The 21,076-nt window shown below is 40.5% G+C and overlaps 1 protein-coding gene across 2 annotated transcripts in view; it reads right to left on the bottom strand.

Moving 5' to 3' along the window:
- LOC102934001 (hexokinase-1) overlaps positions 1–21,076 on the bottom strand; it is a 68,390-nt gene that overhangs the window by 22,184 nt on the left and 25,130 nt on the right. For both annotated transcript variants that reach the window (XM_007054654.4, XM_027834907.3), the window contains 7 exons: positions 15,004–15,123; positions 11,443–11,538; positions 10,095–10,194; positions 9,820–10,003; positions 6,040–6,195; positions 3,081–3,314; positions 862–1,166 (listed from right to left, as the gene is read on the bottom strand). In XM_007054654.4, coding sequence (XP_007054716.2) covers positions 862–1,166; positions 3,081–3,314; positions 6,040–6,195; positions 9,820–10,003; positions 10,095–10,194; positions 11,443–11,538; positions 15,004–15,123 — 1,195 coding nt within the window. The remainder of the gene's footprint in view (positions 1–861; positions 1,167–3,080; positions 3,315–6,039; positions 6,196–9,819; positions 10,004–10,094; positions 10,195–11,442; positions 11,539–15,003; positions 15,124–21,076) is intronic.

Here is a 21,076-nt window from a genome sequence, read left to right as displayed (position 1 = left end):
TGTTTTGTCAAATTTTCAGTGAAAGTGTTCTTAAAATGAACAACGTGCTGGGTCATCATCCGAGACTGCTATAACATGAAATATATGGCAGAATGCGGGTAAAACAGAGCAGAAGACACACAATTCTCCCCCAAGGAGTTCAGTTACAAATTTAATTAACGCATTATTTTTTTAACAAGCGTCATCAGCATGGAAGCATGTCCTCTGGAATGGTGGCCGAAGCATGAAGGGGCATACGAATGTTTAGCGTATCTGGCACATAAATACCTTGCAATGCCAGCAACAAAAGTGCCATGTGAATGCCTGTTCTCACTTTCAGGTGACATTGTAAATAGGAAGCTGGCAGCAGCATCTCCCGTAAATGTAAACAAACTTGTTTCTCTTAGTGATTGGCTGAATAAGAAGTAGGACCGAGTGTACTTGTAGGTGCTAAAGTTTTACATTGTTTTGTTTTTGAGTGCAGTTATGTAACAAACAAAAAAATCTACATTTGTGAGTTGCATTTACACGATAAAGAGACTGCACTACAGTACCTGTATGAGTTGAACTAAAAAAATACGATTTCTTTTGTTTGCTATTTTTACAGTGCAAATAATAATATAAAGTGAGCACTGTCAACTTTGTATACCGTGTAGTAATTGAAATCAATATATTTAAAAATGTAGAAAAACATCAAAAACATGCAATACATTTCAATTGGTATTCAACTGTTTAACAGTGCGATTAATCGTGATTTTTTTAATCATGATAAAAAATTTTAATTGCGATTACTTTTTTTGAGTCAATCACATGAGTTAACTGCAATTAATCGACAGCCCTAGTATTTACATGCTGCTCTTGCATCAATTATAATGAAACTACCTGTTCCGTCTGGTGTGCTGCGAACAAAGGTAGGCAGCATTTTTACTTTTGCATTTTCATGAGTTTTCTTCCTCAGCCCAGCTTCTATTTCTATTCGCATCCTGTTTTTAATCTGCAACAGCTGCTCGTGAGTAAGCTTGAATTCAGCCAGAGTCTCATCTATCAGCCTGTGCTGCTCAGACAACCTGTATGCTACTGCTGTGACCATTGCAGCACCCTTTCCACTGCCACTCTCAGACAGAAGGAATCGCACTTCAGAGTCAGGAACTAATCGCCTCGTTGTTTTCTGCAAGCGTCTGGCATATCTGTAAGAGAAGATCGTAAAACCATAATCTCTCACTGGTCAGCTCAAAAATCTGCACTGGTCATCACTGGCTATAAAACATGAAAGGAGCATGCGAAATAGATTAGTTTTTCTGTCTTTGAAATTTGCCAATCCCTCCTTTCTGCTGCACAATGGGGTTTTCCTTTCAAGTGCCCCAACCAAGCATGCACCTGCACCAAGCCTCCTTGGGCAGTTTTTTCCTCATAGCACACAAGCTGAAGCATGTCTTCCAATGTAAAAGGAATCATCATGATGAAAGGGTAGAGTGGAAACGTATTCATCCCATAGACAGATTTTTTTCCTGAATTCAGATAAAATCCTAGCAAAAGCCCTGGAAAAAAAAAAACTCTCAGAATATCATCCTCCTAAGAGGATATATCAGGATCAAACTGGATCATCCTATGGTGTGAGCCACTATGGCATCTCTTATGTTACTACACAGATTCCTTTTAGCTGGTATCACAATATTTTTTATTTTTATTTTTAATACTTAAGGGAAAACGTATAAAAATTAATTAAAAAGCTCAAAATATCAGCTTATAAACTAAAAAACACCAGAAAATAAACCAACAGCATGCACTAGATACCTTACATCTAGTAGAGGTGATAAAAATTATGGAGTTTTTTCCATAACAAACATTTTCAGGGAATATTTTCATTTTGAACAAAAAAATTTAAAAAAATATTCACCAAAATACCAGAAAATTTCCACAAAAAGATTTAAGAAATGCAAACATTTTTGTTTCTTCCAAAAATACTCCACACACAATACTGATCCTTCTCCTTTATGTTCCATCTACAATGTATCTATACTATATGCTCCACCCCCTAAGCAGTATCAAAATATTTTAAGTAATTAACTTTTCCAACTAGATACTTTTCATTAGAGGTGGTACACACTTCCAGCTTTTGTGTACACCAAAATTCTGATACTGACTACAATGGTATTGCAGATTAGAGTAAAACCATTTGTTAGGACTAATTTTTAACTAATGTATGAAACAGATTATCACCTTCTGAAAAACATTCCAGCCTTTGCACATGAGGAATACTAAAAAAATCAAGCATGCACCGTTGTTATTTCTGTCAGTTTTGCGGTTTTGGTGCTGATCCTGCAAACACTTATGCACGTGCTTAACTCTAACCCAATGACTTCACAGGTAAGTGTCTGCAGAACCAAAGCCTTGGTCACTGGTTTAATTGTTAGAACTAGAATATCTTCAAGTAACTGTAAACAAGCCTCATGGTAACTTTGATACACATTAAAAAAATAAGTGCCTCCTCTATCAAGTTTACATAAATCTGAACTAGTACATTATAAAAATGCAGCTTAGAAATAGAGAAACAAATAAGCTGCTTTTATAAGGACAAGGAAAGGCAGACGCTATTTTTTCCTTCTAACTTCCAAATATAAGCAAGGGAAGACTGGAGAAATGAGGTAATCAAAGTCATTTTCAAAACAATTCAGTTTAAACAAGTAATAAGGAATAACATTCTATTACTGGGGTTTCCTCCTCAGAGCCCAGTCCACAGACACAAAAGTACAGTCTTTGGATATTTAACTGTATTGTTGATCAAATAAATTGTCCTTTACAGCTGGGACTTTCAAAGGCACATAAGGGAATCAGGCATTCAATTACTTTCAGTGACATTTGGTTACCTACTTCCCTTAGGCTCCTTTGAATTACCAGCATAGTCCTACAGTTGAAGGCAACAACATTTCTCCATAGAGATGTTTATTTCTCAATATACATATGCACACACATAACTTCTGTTTACTTATCTCATTCGTGACTCCACATCAAGATGCTGGCCTCATGTTACATGTCTGACCTTTGCAAAATATGAATCCTAACAGATGCCAAATGTTAATTATAGAAACAGCAGGACTTACTGTGGATGCATCTTGTAAAGGGAACCATCCACACCCACCGTGGTGCGCAGCCTGGTTACTCCTTTATTATCACGCAATTGATTCAGAATCGCGCCCAAAGTACTAGCCACCAGATTAGCAGAACGGAATGAAACAATTGTACAGACGTGCTGGACAGCAATGCAGTCTTCATGGGATGGTTCTACCCCAAGACGTGTCAAAATTTCTTTGGCTTTATTCAGACCTTCTTTGCTTCTACAAACAGGAATTTAAATAGTGAACTCTTTATCATTAAATTATAAAATGCATAATGAAGTAATATGATCTGATGTCAGGTGCTTTGCCACATGACAGTGTTCTGAAAGTCTCAGAAGGGTCTTAGAAAAAGCAGTTGAGGGCCGTATCAGCCCACGTCAATCTCTCTATTAACTGGACTACAAAATCACAAAGTACAAAACAAGGGAGAGTAAAGCCAAAATAATGTTTGCTAAGAATATTCAGCTTTTCAGTAAAGCCCAATGGAAATATACAGTCTATGAAATTATTTCTATCAGCGGTACAACGTAGTTTCAACAATTCTGTTACCACCAGTTCTGTCAATACTATTCTACTCATGTATATATATTTAAAATGCTGGATTACTCTCGTATATGTATTTAAAATGCTATTCATCCCCTCCAAATTTGTTTGCCATTGGGCATCGAGTACATTTTTTGACAGAAAGTGTATCACGTCTTAATTAAGATGAGTTTATAAGATTCACCTCCAACAGGGAGCAAGTTTGTTCACTGTGCCAGGTTGTATGAGCAATTCTACTCCCTAGTGACTTTGTCAGCCATTTCGGTTTGGCTTCACACATGTCTGAATTATGGCAATCATATTTATATTGCTATTGCCAAGTGTTACCTGATAATATGGCATGTACATGTAAGAGCAGGATAGTAAAAGACATAGAGAAGCCTGGGGAAGCCAATTGTTTGTCACCTCCAAAGCAAAAAGAGAGCAGCAATGCCATTAAAGTTCCTTTGGTTAATTGCCCCAGGGAACTAGTAAGCATCTCAGCTGTACACCTCTACAGGCCAGGAATAATTAAATTTCTTTATGACTTGTTGACTTTTTTAAATTATAAACTAATTCACAATTTTGAATGATAAGCGGAGGCCGCCATTCAGCAAGCTACTTAAGCATCTGCCTAATTTGGAACACATGAGTAATTCCATACTCACATGCTTTAAATGTCTCCTGAATTAGGGCCAGGGTGAACAGAGATGGCTATAGCATTTTTCATTCTAAAGCATGTTTTTCAGACTTTTATAACTTTGTCAAACCTTTTGTGCTGAAATTTTCCACAGTGATTCTCACCTGATGGTTTTTAACCACCAAAATATCTTAATTCTCTTCACTCAGCTTTCTATTGATTATACATGCATGTGAATGTAAGTTGGATCCATTTTCACTTTTAATGTGGAGTTGCTTATGGAATATGATGTAGGGAGGTGTGTAGGGAAAGAAAGTTGGCTCCACAGAAGTTTCAGAAATTACTGATTGTTCCCACAATATCACACCAAAAATTGTAGACCCAAAAATCAGAAACAGATTTTTAAAAATTTGGCTCAGGGAGAGTATTATACAGTCACACAAATTTTAAAAATGGGTAGTGACTGAAAAGTATTGACTGAAAAGGTGTTGACATTGTCACATTCAACACATCATATTTTATAGGTCAGTGTAATATTTATTATTGTTTACTGGATGGGATGCTCTGTATACTTTTCACATTTATTTATTTTCTATATGACAGTAATATGGAGATGGGAGAGGGTGTCACACAAGCATTTACTGGGATGCACTAAGCAAGGCTTTTAGCAGGTTTAATTACATGCTAGGAGAATATGTTTCTGGTACACCATGGTGGAATACATGGTAGTTGCAATGTTCTAGATAGTACAGATGTGTTTCTACTGAAACCTAAACCACCTGCCAGGACTTGATAGCACTTCAAAAAATATTCACACATCCACAGGCATGCCGACAGACTGTGCTTCACTATCATTCCTACCCCAGAAAGCACAGTGGTTTAGAATGGCAAAGTGCATCAGCACATCGGTATTTCTAGTTTCTACTTTTGACCTCTCATTCCTGAAAGGATGACAGTCAGCAAACTGCCAGAAATGCTGTCAAAAATGCACAATGCCAACACGAACAAGAGTAGGCACGGGTAGCAAACCACTCACTCAGGTAGTCAGTTCTGGGAAAGACTCTGTTTGGAAATAGTGGAGTCCACCACGCAACAATAACTATTGATGGCAGTGGTGCTTGAACTCCCAATGAGATTAATAAATGCACTCTGAGTTAATAAAGTACATTACTAAACTGGAGCTCCCATATTAAATTGGTGAACAGATTTGAGGTCTGATTCTCATTTACACTAAAGCCCCCTTTACACAATTCTGGCAACGTAAATGAACTTTAAAGTGGATGCAAATGCAATTACCTTTAAACCAATTTTAAGGTCCCTTCACACTGCCCAGAGTAGGGTAAAGGGGGCCCTCATGTAAATAAGAATCAGATCCTAGATCTAATTTTATACTTACGTTTTAGGTTCATTTGAGATCAATGTCCCAGCTTTACTTTACGCATCTGGCAATTGTGACCCAGAACTCTGTAAATGTAGGAACATTAGCCAAAAGGTTGTGGGAGGCAAGACTAAGTATATTTATAGTCCACTGCTATTGGACAAACACTACTTGTTCACACTGCAGTAAGAAAGCGGCTGTTTGCAACAGCCCAACCAAGAGCCTGCCCTGAAACTCCTTGTTCACACAGCAGCCACCAAGATTATTATATCCCACTTCCCTAGCCACTGCCAAATAAGAAATGGCCAGCAAAGAGGTGGAGGTGGCCACAAAATCGCATACGTGCTGATGCTTTTACAAATCACAGAAAGAGAAAGAAAGAAAGCAAGAAATGAGTTGCTCACTTTTCTATGGCAGACACATGTTTTGTTTCAAATTTTCCTTTGGTTAAAAGCTCTGGAGTGATTCGCCCCTCGAAAAGTAGCCCCTCTTTGGCCATCTTTACAAGGATAAGCCTGACCAGCTCACCCATGTACAGTCCACTGACCATCTTCTCGAACCTGTAACAATAACAAAAAAACACACAAGTTGAAAGTTTTCACAGTGAACTCTCAGATTCAGACTTTATATCTAAAGTTCAGAAGTAAGTCACCTTTGATGCTTTTCTACCTCCCATCTTTTCTACTAAGAGGAGAAACCATATGCTGCTATTTGCTACAACTCCGGCAATATCATTTAGTGAATTAAGACCATTCAAATATGTGACAGACACAGGATAAGGGTTACGAGTGGAAACTGCCCTCATTATACGGAGAAACCTTAGAGAGGCCAAAAACACATCTGCAAATAATGGTGGGTGAAATTCTGTCACTTAGATGGTTAAGTACAGTACCTGATTTGCAACTATAAGTCACCTGCTTGATCTACAATACTTAGTGGTATGGTCTGCACCTGCAAATACATGCAAGAGCAGAACTGCAAATACATGCTAGCAGAGAAGCTGGGCTAAGGCCTGGCTGAAAATCTGGACTGTTATGTACATAAATGCCCCCATCGCATGACACAATGAGAATTTTTGAGTCAACAGTAATAGTTCTGAAAATAGCACATCAACAGAACAGACAAGGAGGATCAGGATTCAGGATAGGCAGGGCTGGCTAACTATGGACTCTAAATGCAGGAAATAATACTAAATTAGAGCTGACAAGAAACAGTCAGCACAACATGATAACATCTGATACTACTGAGGGTAAGAAGCACTGGAAGCAAAGGTGCGACAAAACCAAGTGTTGGATTCAGACGAGATTCAGGGCAAAGTAGCAGCAGTGGGTGCTAACAGAACCTCAAAGTCATCACGGAAAGGTACCTGCTCAGGCATAGTGTCTACTCATCCACCCTTACCAGCAAGATAATTAAGATAATGAACAAGCTAATAGGATTTTATTTTACATTAGCTGCCTCAGATGAGGCGGAGCAAACAATTTCACAAGGTTGTGCTAATACAGGCTGAATGCAGGAAATTAGACTGAACTGAAACTGACAAGTAAATTCAACATCAGCATCAATGATACCATAACTTATGCTATGTCTCCACTTTGAACACGACTGCTGCAGCTGTGCCACTGAAATGCTTCAGTGCAGATCAGAGATGGGTAAACTACGGCCCCCGGGCCACATCCGGCCAGGCCCCTGAGCTCCCGGCCAGGGAGGCTAGCCCCCGGCTCCTCCCCCGCTGTCCCCCGTCCCACTGCGTGGTAAGCACCGTTGCCAGTCCTGCTGCTCTGAGCGGCATGGTAAGGGGGCGGGAAGCGGGGGGGTTGGATAAGTGGCAGGAGGTCCCGGGGGGCAATCAGGGGACAGGGAGCGGTTGGATGGGGCGAAGGTTCTGGGGGGCGGTCAGGGGATGGGGAACAGGGGGGTTGGATAGGCATGGGAGTCCCAGGGGGCCTGTCAGGGGGCAGGGGTATGGATAGGGGTCGGCGCAGTCAGGGAGCAGGGGGGGGTCGGATAGGGGGTGGGGTCCCAGGAGGGGCGTTAGGGGACAAGGAGCACGGGGCGTGAAGTGGGAGGGGGCAGAGGCCAGGATGTTTGGGGAGGCACAGCCTTCCCTACCTGGCCCTCCATACAGTTTCGCAACCCCAACGTGGTACCTCAGGCCACACAAAGTTTGCCCACCCCTGGTGTAGATGCTTACTACAGTGATGGGAGGGGTTCTCCTGCTGCTGCAGGTAATCTACCTCTTCAAGAGGCTGTAGAATTCTTCCACTGACCTAGCACCATTTACACTGGGGGTTAGGTCGACTTAACTACATCTCTCAGGGGTGTGGATTTTCACAGCCATGAGAGATGTAACTTTGCAGAGCAGACCAGCCCTCAGACAAAATCCTGCACCTCAGACTCACTGGGAAGTTATCCTTTTCAATGGCCTACAGGATAGTTTTGAAGTAAAGAGCAAACTAACTGGGTTTTATGTGATCCAGTTCAAATACTGATCTGAGTAGCTTTAAACAAAATGACAGAAGCAGAATCTACTGAACTGTCACCATACTCTTCTAGCAAAGAGACAAGTGCTTCTTCATTCCCCTTTTTAACTGTTGTTTTAACCCTTCCAAGTGCATGGCAGTATGCAAAATGTTTCTCTAACCTCTTAAGCCTAGAATAATGCCAACTATCAAAGAATTTATAAATATCGTTCTTCCATATTAAACCAAATAACAGAGATCATTCTGGTTAACTTTAGCACATTAGCCAGCATTCTATAGCATGTATTGTACTGTAATAGGGCTGTTTAATACAGTAAAATGGACTCCTTCAGTGATCACTGAGACAAGCCTGGAAAATGAACAAGCCAAGACGGAAATAAAGAACTATAACCATTACTATTTATGAAGGACCAACCCTGACAATATTGCTATGACCAAGGTGGTAGTAAAATGAATGACAAGTCTATTCCACCGGTAATAAACTCTCAAACAATCAGGCTAGACGGGGTGCTGTAACCACACCCAACCTGTCTAGTAAAGCTATTTGGGTGGGTGTACGCATGCTTGTTTACAAGGAAAAATCTCAGGCAACAGGATTCTGTCTGGACCAAACAATGATCAGTACTGAGAAGCAAAAGACTTAGAGAGACCATGCAGTAATGAAAGGGAGGAAATGCATGGCTGTGTGGTAGAGGGTTTCCAGGCTACAGTACAGGGGAATCAGAGATATTCCTGACTAAAAATGATGCTGAATACAATGGTATCTCAGGAAGTGATTTCACAAGTGCTAACAAAAGTTCAGTGGATGGAGTGTTTCCTCCTCCTTTTCTATGGTTCACAAACATGCAGTACTAAACCTCCCTTAGCCCCACTGCTTTATGGGCATATTATCAGCATAGCTAGCACCAGTGCCTCCACCTACTGCAGTCCCCATCTTAACACATTAATTACCAGGTAGTAAAACAGAGCTATCTTGCTTCCCTCTGCCCAGTTCAGACAGCCCACATTTGTTCTACGAACCATGACCCAAATCCTCTGCTGCACCCAGTCTCTACTTGGAGTCATAACCAGCTAGGCAAGTTTAAAGCAGCCACCAGGCAGCAATAAATTCCAGCAGGAAAGTTGTAAATCCAGCCTGAAGATCAGAGAGACATCAAAAGCTAAAAGACCTGAGAGCCATCCAAAATACAACTTGATTTGTTCTCCTTCACCAACCTTAGACTCACCGAAATTCTCACAGCCTGCTGCAGAGAGGTGATTTACATGGGACAAAGATCCGAGAGCCTGCTGAGGGTGCAGGAAGTTTGAAAGGGAAAACAGGTATATGGGATGAGCCATACAGATAGCTGTGAGAAGAGAGGTGGTGTGGGGGATGGAGAAGAAAAAAAAATCACTGGTTTCACTGAGATCTCTCAGTGCAAGATATTTAAATTCATTGGAGTCAAAGCACAGCAGCAAGTGCCTGAGTTTTTGGGCCTGTAAACCAAACTTTAACAGGTTAAGAATGTGGTGAAGTGGGAATTTGGGCCTATGGTTTGTAGACCACAAGGTGGAACAGTTTTAAATGTAACAGACTTCACAGGGCTGCTTCCTATACTGCCTCACTAAAAATGCCTAATCCTGAGATTGCTCTACTATGAGTTTATAGATTAGTCTCAATCATTTTGTGCTACCAAATAAGCAAATGAAAGTCTCACTTACAGTTGTTTTCCAGGATTGAGGGATCCACGGTCAATCTCCCTGTCAAACTCAGTTCTGATGTCTTCTAGTGACCCATCATCTCCAAAGGCTCCCCACTCTGTGTTAATGCACATCCTCCCCTCATCACCTTCTACCAGATCAATATGCCTCATTTCTTCCATGTAGCAGGCATTCGTGCCAGTACCTTTAGGAAAAGATACTAGCAGATATTAACAAAACAAGCCAACAAAAAACAAAATGCAGTATGTCCACTGTAGCAGAGGAATGAATGTCACCTATAATCAAGCCAACTTCACAACGCTGGTCATCAAACCCACAGGTCATCATTGTTCCTACTGTGTCATTTACAACAGCCATGATGTCTGCATCATAGTCCTGAAGGAGAAAACAGAATTTTACTTATATCACACACTTTTCTGAAAAAAAAAATTAATATCAATACGTCAATGTAAAATGTCATTGACCCACAGAACTTTGAAAAACATTATATTTAAAGACAACTCTGCTTATACCAATCAATTTCTCTATTATTACAGATACAGTATTTGCTTGTAAACAGGAATATTGTTCTTAAGAAAATCACCCCTACTCTTCCTGCCTATTGTCCATCTGAAGTCACAATCTTGTGTTGGTAATAAAGTTTATTTGCAGAAAATTGCAAGAGCACTAGAAGCAGATTAATGTTCCAGGTGAAGGAGAAGTAACAGTAACAGAGTAATTCCTAAGAAATCAAGATTCTGTCTTTATATAAAGTCCCTAGTAACTGAAAAGGGAAAAAACCCACAGTTACATGATGCAGAGATCAAATTGTCTCACAACAGAATGTTTTGCTAAGTTTTTCTTGAGGAGTCCATGAGTCTCCAAGTGTCCTATTGAATGTTGATGTAAAGATTTCTTTAATTATAATCTTTACTCAAAGTTTTCAATTAATATTAATGTATGCATGTAATCGGAAAATAATAAAAATCAATGCATTTCCATTAATCAGTTCATTTGGGGTGTTATTTATCTTCCTCAAAGTCTGAAAAAGTAACTGATTACATAGTGGCATGTCTTGGTGAAGATAAAATCAACTTATCAAAGGTTTTCCTGCTGCTGAAATAGAACAAAAAGTATCCAGTTTCAACAGAGTTCCATTTTCAGACCAAGTCACACTTATGACATCACTCGGCTCACCTGATTGTAATAGTCATATGATGTGTAAGTAGTTGCTCAGGAAGAGAATTTGCTGAGCTACAGGGTGACATTGCTAGAGAACTAGCATGGTGATACACGTAATTTCACATTTAACAAGAGTGATAAAATTGCTTGAGCTTTCAGGTTAACTACTGTGAGACAGTAACTTAATTTTTGCTTCATGGGACAAATGGTGTAATGATGAGATGTGTAATTTTATTAAAGTTATTGTAAATTTTCACATAGGAACTATGAAATTATTTTGTTTCCCCACTGCATATCACATTATGGGCTCTAGAAAATATCTCTGTCTCTCAAGCCTTTTGTGTGTGTGTGTAAACACACACACACACACACAGAGATTTTCTAGAGTCCGTAATGTGATATGCATGTGTGTGTGGGTGTATATGTGTGTACATATGTATGTAAAAGACTAAACAAATTTACCCCACGTTTCTTGATTGCCTTGTTGAGCAGCTTTACTACATCTGCTCCCTCAACTCCACTTGCTTTGAAGCGTTTTGTCCAGGTTATCAGAATACCCTAACAAAAAAGGAGAGTAACATTAAGTACAATATTAAACCAAACACAAAAAAATTATCTTTTTCTCTAAAACAAAACATTAGCACTCCAAATGAATCTATAAATCCCTGGGTTTGGATAGTCAATCTTTTTCCCCGACAATGCCATCTTAATCTGATGTGACTGGCAGTCTTTGTTTCTTACTATAGTTGGTTGAAAAATGGGGAAAGTTTTTCACCAAAGATTTTGTGTGAAAGAGTGAGAGCGCTTGGCTGAAGTTTCAAATTTTCTACAAGCTCCACTGATTATTATTGTTCCTGAATGGTTTCCTTCTCTAAGACCCATTCCAGTTTCCCATTTCTCCCGTTAAGGCACTGGGATGCTGCAGTTCCCAGAGGGGGTTCACATGACTGAAAGAAGAATGACAGTAAACTCATGTGGAGGGAAAGAGAAAGACTTGATCAGTGGAGATGGTGCCAGGAATCAGACTGGTATGCATCAGTCATCACTGATTTGCATGAGGAGGGAGAGAGGAAGATGGGCATCTTGCAATTGTAAAGAAAATGTTCAAGGGCTGAAATAAACTGAAATATTAGAAATGTGGCAAGGGTTAAAAACAATTTTTAAAAAGGTAATGGGCTACAATATTTTCAAAAAGCTAAATATGCAAGGATCAATTATAAATTTTTAAAAATCACAAATGACTAAGCTAAAAAATCGTTTAAAAACATAATATGCAAGGGTTAATTAGAAAGAAAAGCCTTAAAACAATAAGGGTTAAAATAATTTAAACACTGAAAAGGAATAAACTCAAGAGGAATAAAAAATAAGAAAAAAAGTAAGGGTAAAAAATAAAATAAAATAAAAAATTAAACAGAATTAAGCAAAAATAAGGTATAAAATAAATAGATACATTTGAATAAATGTTAGGTTTAAATTACTTAACAATGGACAATTGTCTAAGCTCACTAAATAATCAAGGCAGTGATGGCTAAGTATGGGATAAAGTAACAAAAGTGGGAAGCAAGGATCAAATAGTAATAATAATAATAAACCCTCCCTTGTATTGCATTCCTAACCCATCACCTGGTCTGTAATTGTGTTAATTAGACTGTAAGCTCTCCTGGGTAAAGACCATGTCTAATTTTTTGTATCTGGATGACGCCTAGCTCACTTTGGGGCATTTAGTGAATAAATTATAAATAATAATGAAAGGAAGGAAGGAAGGGAGACAAGAGCTGCTGATCAACAAAAGAGAAAAGAAGATACAAACTAGCACCATTTATTTCCTCTCTTTCTCTCTCACATGCCCAAGCTATCCACCCATCCAGGCTTTTATAGCAGCACCTACCACAGCAGAGTCTGAGTGCCTTCCAAAGAGTTAATACACAAATCTACAAATGGTCTATGATCTAATACTCCTGCATGTCTGCAAGGTTCTCCTCTTAAAAGCTGGCTACCACTTCTTCCTATACATTCTTTCAGAAGGTTAATTTTTCTCCCCTCAAAATTGGACAGTATTTATTTCAGTGGATACAGGAGAAAGGTTTGCCATGGCAGCTCTGCTTACATCAGTGCTCGTTTCACAGCAAGATGTATATAGTCTGTCACTAACTCCTAAATAACTGCTCTTGCCCACAAGTCATTAAGGAACCTGTGTGACCTAGGGACCTGTTGGTGCCAACCGGCAGAGGGCACAGGGATGCATAAGTGTTACAGGGATCAGTAGCGAGGTGTCTCAGAACCCTAAGAAGCATCACAACCTGCGACAAGATCCTTCAGAACCAAAGTCAATAGGCCTCCATGTGAGTGCAGGGGTCCAGCCTTGCATATTTCAATGCAAGACCACAGCCTGCAAGTATACACGCCGATGAAGTGAGCTGTAGCCCACAAAAGCTTATGCCCAAATAAATTTGTTAGTCTCTAAGGTGCCACAAGGACTCCTGTTCTTTTTGCGGATACAGACTAACACGGCTGCTACACTGAAACTCTTCAGTACAGGTACTCTGTTCTTGGACTAGTCCATTTTGCTTGTTATACGGTACCATGTACATGTATGACACTATGTAAATAATTCCACCGCCCTCTGCCCTTGTGTTGCGTCTTGTGGGTTATACATTCCTACTATCCATTTTATTCAGGCTCTTGCCGGGTGAAGCACTGAATATACAGTTGATATTTCTCAAGCTCAGATACTATCCATGAGACTCTTCAGTCATATGCCTGGTTCTAATTCTCATTTGATGATTGACATAGGATACAGCTTGATGCAGTTGCTTCTTTTATTAACAGGCTTCCAGCTGCTGTTTGAACTCTATAAACTCCCTGAAGACTGCTCTCATTACAAGGACATTGTCTGGAAAAGTATATTCCTTCTGGAACTTCTAATTATACCTAAACTCAGAAACTAAATGACCCTCTGCCTGCCAGCACAGGCCCCCTTCTGCAATGTGAAATGCACTATGAATATTAAAAGTAGATGCCTTGCACTGCTAGGGCAACTTCCATCCAAAGATCTCTTAAAAAGATTAGTGAATAACCTTCACAACAGACCTGAGAGATAAATATTATCCCCATTTTACAGATGGGGACACACACAGGAAGGGTAAATTACTTGCCCAAGGTCACACATTGAGACCAGGTCTACACTACAAACTTCTGCTGGAACCTCTATGTCCAGAGGGATATGACAAGGTGTGTGATTTGTTGTATTCTTCATAGCATTTAGCTCCTTAGAACTAGTACTGATGTTATGTTTAGAATATTGAAGGTCTATCAATATGTGCACTCTCATTGCTTCTTAGTACATTAGCATTAGTACATGGTTTCTACAGCAATACTGTATTAGCAAGTCACTGAGGCATTCTACTTATCTGAAGTAAAAGATGGGAAATAATGCAGAAATACAATACTGCAGAGCACTCTGTGGTTCAGGGAATCACATAACAATCATTATGCATTCAGAGTAACAACACAGCCAGACAGATTTCATTCTGTAGCCATGTTTGTTTTCAAACCATATCTAATAGCTTTCCACCCCCCCTTCAATCTAGTGGACTGATTCTTACACTCCCATTTTTGCTCAAAGAAAGCTAAGGGTGCTCACCACCTCTCAAGCTTAGGTCCTAAATTAGGACCAATTTCTGCAATTTTTACTCACAATGAGTAAGTGCTAGTCATTATGAGCAAGTATTGGTGAATTGGGCCGTCAAAATTATAACCCGTATACTGTACTTTACTTTAAATTAAAACATCATCATTCAACCTAAAAGGTTAACAGAAAATAGTAGAAACTGTTCATTTGTTAAAAAGCATTTTTAAATCATTTTGAGATGAAGTACTACAATGAAATATGCAATAATTGATTCTTACACTGAAAGTCAGGCCAGCTGAAATACTGCTTGTTTGTTGACAAGGAGGAGAGGAGGGAAGGGTTAATAGCACAGTGTTTCTGCTTACATTAATAAAATTCTGAAATATTCTTACCTCATCTAGCTTGGATTGTCTACAAGGGAAAGAAAATGTAAACCCAACTGGCAATTTCTTGTCCTTGATTTGTTGCTTCTCCATGAAATCTCCCAGGCATTCAGCAACATGATCAAAGAGCTGTAAGAAAAAGAGGAACATAAAATGACAATAGTCAGAAAGACAGTTTTCAGGAAAACATATGCCTTGACCCTCACAGGAAACACTGGAAAGAATTAAAGTGACCATTATAAACAACCAATTCATAAATTTAAAAAGACATTTTCCATGTGTCATTTAGAACTGATAACACTTTAAAATTAAGGCAAAATAGATAAATATTTCAATATTCAATAAGTAAGGAAAAGAAATTATTCTTTTAGCAAATTCTACTTAACTTTTTTTCCCACCACTCTTTAAAAAATGCAAAACTTAAAATGATGGAAAGTGCCTCTTTAGTATAACACATCTATTAATAATTTGATGAGACGAAAAAATCAGTTTCTTTTAAGAGATTATTAATAATACATTTATTAGGTAAATGCAGTTACCTGAAAGGGCTTATATTTGGCATTTGATCATACAAGAAGCTGACACAGCAAATCAACACAAGCTTAACTTTAAGCAGCTGAAATAATCATATTAGTCAATTAAACTATTCATATTCCTTGAAGCGTTGTTAGATTGAGACCACAAAGAGCAGAACCTTGCAGGACTGAACCCTTGAGTAACATCATCTCATTTAAAAAAAAAAAAAAAATGAAAAAACAGATTTTTAAAATACTGTACATGCTCCAAGGGACAAACTGTGATGGAAACAGAATTTTTAAAATGCCAAGCTATGCAGGCAGAGTACATTCTGTGAACTGATGACATCTCCAGTACTGTAGCTCCTTAGATGTGACAAGCACTACAGCATTACTGCAAGCCAAAGAGAAAAGCCAGGACAGCACAGCAAGACAAGATGGCCAGGGCAGGCAACACTAGAAAACCTCTCTTCCCCCCTTACTGGGGTTCTTACTCTGGTAGTCCAACTCTCAGATCTCAAACCAGGTAACAGTCAGAACACTTCATAGCCTTTTCAAAATAAGAAGCACTGGAGCTCCAGTCTGGCTTGAGCATACCCATACACCTGCTCCCTGTGCTGCAAATCAGGCCAGTGACTGATGCTCCATCTTTTAACAGATCTCTCCTTTTCAGATGACACCTAACAAGAGAGTCCAGAACACTATCGGTGGCCAAACTCCATCTGAATGCTGAAATGACTGGCCGAACCCATCAGTGGTCAGTCAGTTACAAAGAGGATATTATGAACTTTATTGGTTCGAGTGTCATTTTCTGCACCAGCAATGATATCAACAAACAAATCTACATCTAATACAATGGCTTAGCTGCTAAAATGACAATCATTTGGGGTTGCTAGCCAGGATGCAGGACACCATAAATGAACATTCAGGTTTGTTTCTCCCAGAAAAAGCCAGAAAAATAGGAGTAGATGGGTTGAGAGGTCAGCTAAGAAGCTTAGCATGAATGAAAGCAGACTCTGGAAGCTTTAACTTACACTGGGCTTTTTTGAGGAGACAGCAGGAGACACTTGTCGTTGCCATCTCCATCCCCCCTTGGCTTTACCCACTCATTCTTGTGGCTATTCACTTCTCGGTTTACTGACATCAGAAATTGTACACATTGAAAGTGTAAGTGTGTGTGTGTGATCATTCTCTTCAATTACTATGAAACCTCCAGTTATATCATCAAACACACAGTCTACTGAGGACCATTGCGCCAGCCAGAGTGATTAACTATACAGCAATACACAGAGCACACCATAGAGCTGACTCAGCTCCTTGGACTGAAATGTCAAAAGAAATATATTCATATCTATCAGTACAAAAGGCTGGCTGTGCCTCAAATTGACCTATAACAAATCTCTCCCCTTGTACCAGCAGATTATATTTCTTTCACATTGTGACTCTTTGGAGACTACAAACCTGGAAAAATACCAGCACTCAAGGGCTACTGACTGAGACTACAAAATAGCCCTTTTATCACTCATAGGTTGCCATGTACTTAACTAGCTGTAATCAAAATAATTTACAAGATCCCACAATGATAAAGGAAACACTACAGACAGCAGCAAATATGAAACTTAAAAGGGATTTTTTTTACAAGACTATTCAGTTCAGAAGAACTAAAAAGTGGTTTGCATGACATTTCTACTTACTAGACTACATTAAACACATAACTAAAATAAGAGCTAATCTGATTAAGCATCACTATGGTCATTTCAGAGAGGACACTGCAATGTATAATCTTTTGCAATTGAGAGCACCAGTACCCTCATACACAACAAGAAAGCAAAGGAAATCAAAGAGGCTTCACTTTTGTAACACCATGCTCAGCTGTCCAGATGAGAGATAAAGAGTTATAAAAAGAATTATAATTAAACAAAAGAGTATTACAGTTCATATAAAATGAGTTGTTACAGTAATGATACATTATACATCTATATATTGTCTTCCAAGTGGAAGTGCTTTCCAAACTACACATACCACCACTAAAATGTTGCCCCCACTAGGGTTAGCCAGGTGAACAACAAGCAGAGAGCTCATTAAATTACAGTCCAGGAAGAGGACATTTTAGCCAAGGACAATGGTGCAAATTTAGGGTGACCAGGTTTTCAATCAGAACACCTGGTCGAAAAGGGATCCAGGCACCTCCGGTCAGCACCGCTGACTAGGCCTTTGACTGTCTGGTTGGCAGCACGATGCAGCAGGCATATCCCCCCTCCAGCATGTCCCCTCTCTGGCTCCTACCCATAGGGGCAGCCAGGGGGCTCTGCACACTGCCCCCACCCCAAGCACCACCCCCGCAGCTCCCATTGGCCGGGAATCACAGCCAATGGGAGCTGTGAGGGCAGCGCCTGCGGACGGGGCAGTGCACAGAGCTGCCTGGCCACGCCTCCACATAGGAGCTGGAGTGGGGACATGCCGCTGCTTCTGGGAGCTGCTTGAGGTAAGCGCTGCCCGGACCCTGAACCACTGAGCTCCCCCGCGTGCCCCAACCCCGTCCCAGCTCTGATCCCCCTCCTGCCCTCTGAACCCCTTGATCCCAGCCCAGAGCCCCCTCCTGCACCCTAAACCCCTCATACCCAGCCCCATCTCAGATCCCACATCCCCAGCAGGAGCCCTCACTTCCCCCCCCCATCCACTGCCCCAGCCCTGATCCCCCTCCTGCCCTCTGACCCCTCAGTCCCAGCCCAGAGCACCCTCCTAAACCCTCATCTCCAGCCCCACCCCAGAGTCTGCACCCCCAGCCAGAGCCCTCAGACACACCCGCACATCAACCCCTTGCCCCAGCCCAGAGCCCTCTCCCGCACTCCGAAACCCTCAGCCCCAGCCCGGAGCCCCCTCCCACACCTCAGCCCTCAGAGGCAGCCCGGTGAAAATGAGCGAGTGAGTGAGGGTGGGGAGAGCAAGTGACAGAGGGAGGGGAGGATGGAGTGAGAAGGAGCGGGTTCTCAGAGGGGGTGGGGCAGGGGGCGGGGCAAGGGTATTTGGTTTTGTGCAAGTTGGAAGTTGGCAACCCTATACAAACTCCTGCTCTCAGGCAAACAGCCAGGGCCACCAGGAGGACACAGGCCCTGCTTTTTAAATTCTAATTCAAAAAGATCCCCTACTGTACACGGTGAGTTTTGTGGAACTCCGTGCATTGTCTTGGAGAAGATGAAGGGCAACCTGACAGGATTTAAACCTGTGGTTCCAAGAAGTATAGATATATTGTATGTAATGGTTAGACTGCTAAACTATCCACCCTCACTTAACGCCTGAGTGAGATGAAACCACAAAATGTGCACCAATGGCTCAGAGCACATCTTTACAGCATAAAAGGTATTTTAATACATAAAAACTACACAGGCAAATCAAGTGCATTAACTAGCTATTAGCTATGCTTTTATGAGTATGAAAGCACAGTCAGGAGTGTCTTTAATTTATATTGTACGGGAATTACTGTACCAGATTAAAAAATAAAACTAAACCAACGAACTATAGGAGAGAGAAATGGATTGTTAGGCAGAGTAACGAAGTGAGAGATACATGCTTACAATTTTTGCTACCATCTTTATTACTACTGGTTTTATGATTTTTTCCAAAGTGTCACTTTGACTCATACACAAGTCCTCCGAAGGATTCATTTGGCTGGAAGTTTGCAAATCAATATTTTTTTAAGGGTTAATGTCTAATTGGAAGGAATTTACAGATCTGAGAGAGTTAGGGAACTAGAGTAAACTTCAGGAATAAGGAACCCACTGAAAAACAGCTAAATGTGTATTGCTCAGACTCAAACACTATTTCAGTAGGATGTAGAGTATAAAGATCAATACAGAAATCAGGTTTTAAATTAGCTCTAGCTCTTTAGACTGACTTGGAAGAATCTCTAGAAACTTTGGGCCTGGTACTGCACAACTAAAGTAAATGGGAATTTTGCCCGAGACTTCAACAGGAGATGAAATGAAATTTACTTATATAAAAGTGAAATATGTCTGTATCTGACAGATGGGGAAGGATAAAAGTCTGAATACACTCACATGGAAAATCTCAAAATAAGCTCTGCCAGCTAGACATGAAGTCATCATTCACAATTCCTCCACTAATCTGAATGGGATTTAAGAGGATAAATCTTTGAGGTTAACAAGCGCTAGTAACCAATCCTGTTCAGAAGGTCAATGGAATAGCTATTCAGGTAATTGTGAAATTGGTTCACAAATTTAAAGGAACCACTAGCATAAGAATCAGTCAAAAGCATTTAATCATTAACCACCTGAGTGCTTATCAGTTTCCTCAGATGCCCTTGTAGAAGTACAGCACGAATTCTGCCACTAACATACCACCACTGAAAATTTTAGTCATGTTTACATTGTCATACAAGAACTAAGGAAATGGATGTAATTCTGATGATCTTTCCAGCTTATTTCTTTCTTTACCAGTATCTAGATACTAGAGAGTATCTAGTCATTAGAGTACAGTTATAGCTACCGTTCCTACCTCTTCTCAGTTTAAAGCCCTCTTGACAATTCCTTTTAGTTTTGAGCCCAGGCAGCTGGTCTCTTAATATATGTAGGGCCTTCTAATAGTTGCCTTATTTGTTTATCTTATGACTTACTTTTAAAAATCATATTTAACTGGCCTTAACCATCTAACTGCGCACACCACTAGCCCAAGTAATAAGAATACACATTTAGTGTTTCCTGTGCCCTCTCTCCCCTATTTCTTCCCATTGTTTGCAGCACCTGCTTGTGGAATCTTGCCTTAAATTAGACTTAATTCCCTTTAGGGCAGGGACAGCCTTTCACTATGTATTTGTACAGCACCTAGCACAATGGGTTCCAATCCTCACTGAGTTCTCTAAGGATATGTCTACACATACCCTTAAAGCTGCAGGTGCAAATTTCATATCATGGAGACATCTGACCAAGCTAGCTTGCTAAAAACAGAGTGCAGCCGGAGAGGAGCAATGGGCGGGAGGCGCTAGTCACTCCAAGAACGTACCCACCCAAGATGCTAAGCATGTACTTGAGCAGTGAAACCCTCCTGCCATTCATGACACTGTGGCTACACCCTACTTTTAGTGTGTGCTAGTTCGATCAGCATGATTAAGTGATAGGATGTGGGAATCACTCTTCCTCCCATCTCTCTTCATCCAATCCGCCACAGGATTCTAAAAAGGCAACGAATGTAAATGTCACCTCAAGCATCCCAGAAACGCTTAAGAGTCCCACAAGACCAAAAAGCCATGTGGTAGCCACTGTGGCAACAGGGAGAAGAATCATGCTCTGGCCAGTCTCTCATTGGCCTCTGAGTTAGGGGCAGAAAGGGAAGGAGCAGAGGATGCTGGAGAGCAGAGGATGAGCAGTCTTGTGAAAAGCTGGCAATTGCCCAACTCCTCCACAGAAGCTCCTCCTGCTGCTGCCATGGGGCCAGGAAAGCAGTTGATAGATTACATGAAGCTACCCAAATCCCCAACTTCTGTAGCACATCCTGGAGCAACAGGGTGCCCAGATAGCAAGTATGAAAAATCAGGACAGGGGGTGAAGGGT

The sequence above is a fragment of the Chelonia mydas genome, chromosome 7 (assembly GCF_015237465.2).
Source record: "Chelonia mydas isolate rCheMyd1 chromosome 7, rCheMyd1.pri.v2, whole genome shotgun sequence".
Classification (NCBI taxonomy): Eukaryota; Metazoa; Chordata; order Testudines; family Cheloniidae; genus Chelonia; species Chelonia mydas.
The sequence above is the reverse complement of the archived record's forward strand: the minus strand, read 5'-3'. Positions and strand labels throughout refer to the sequence as shown.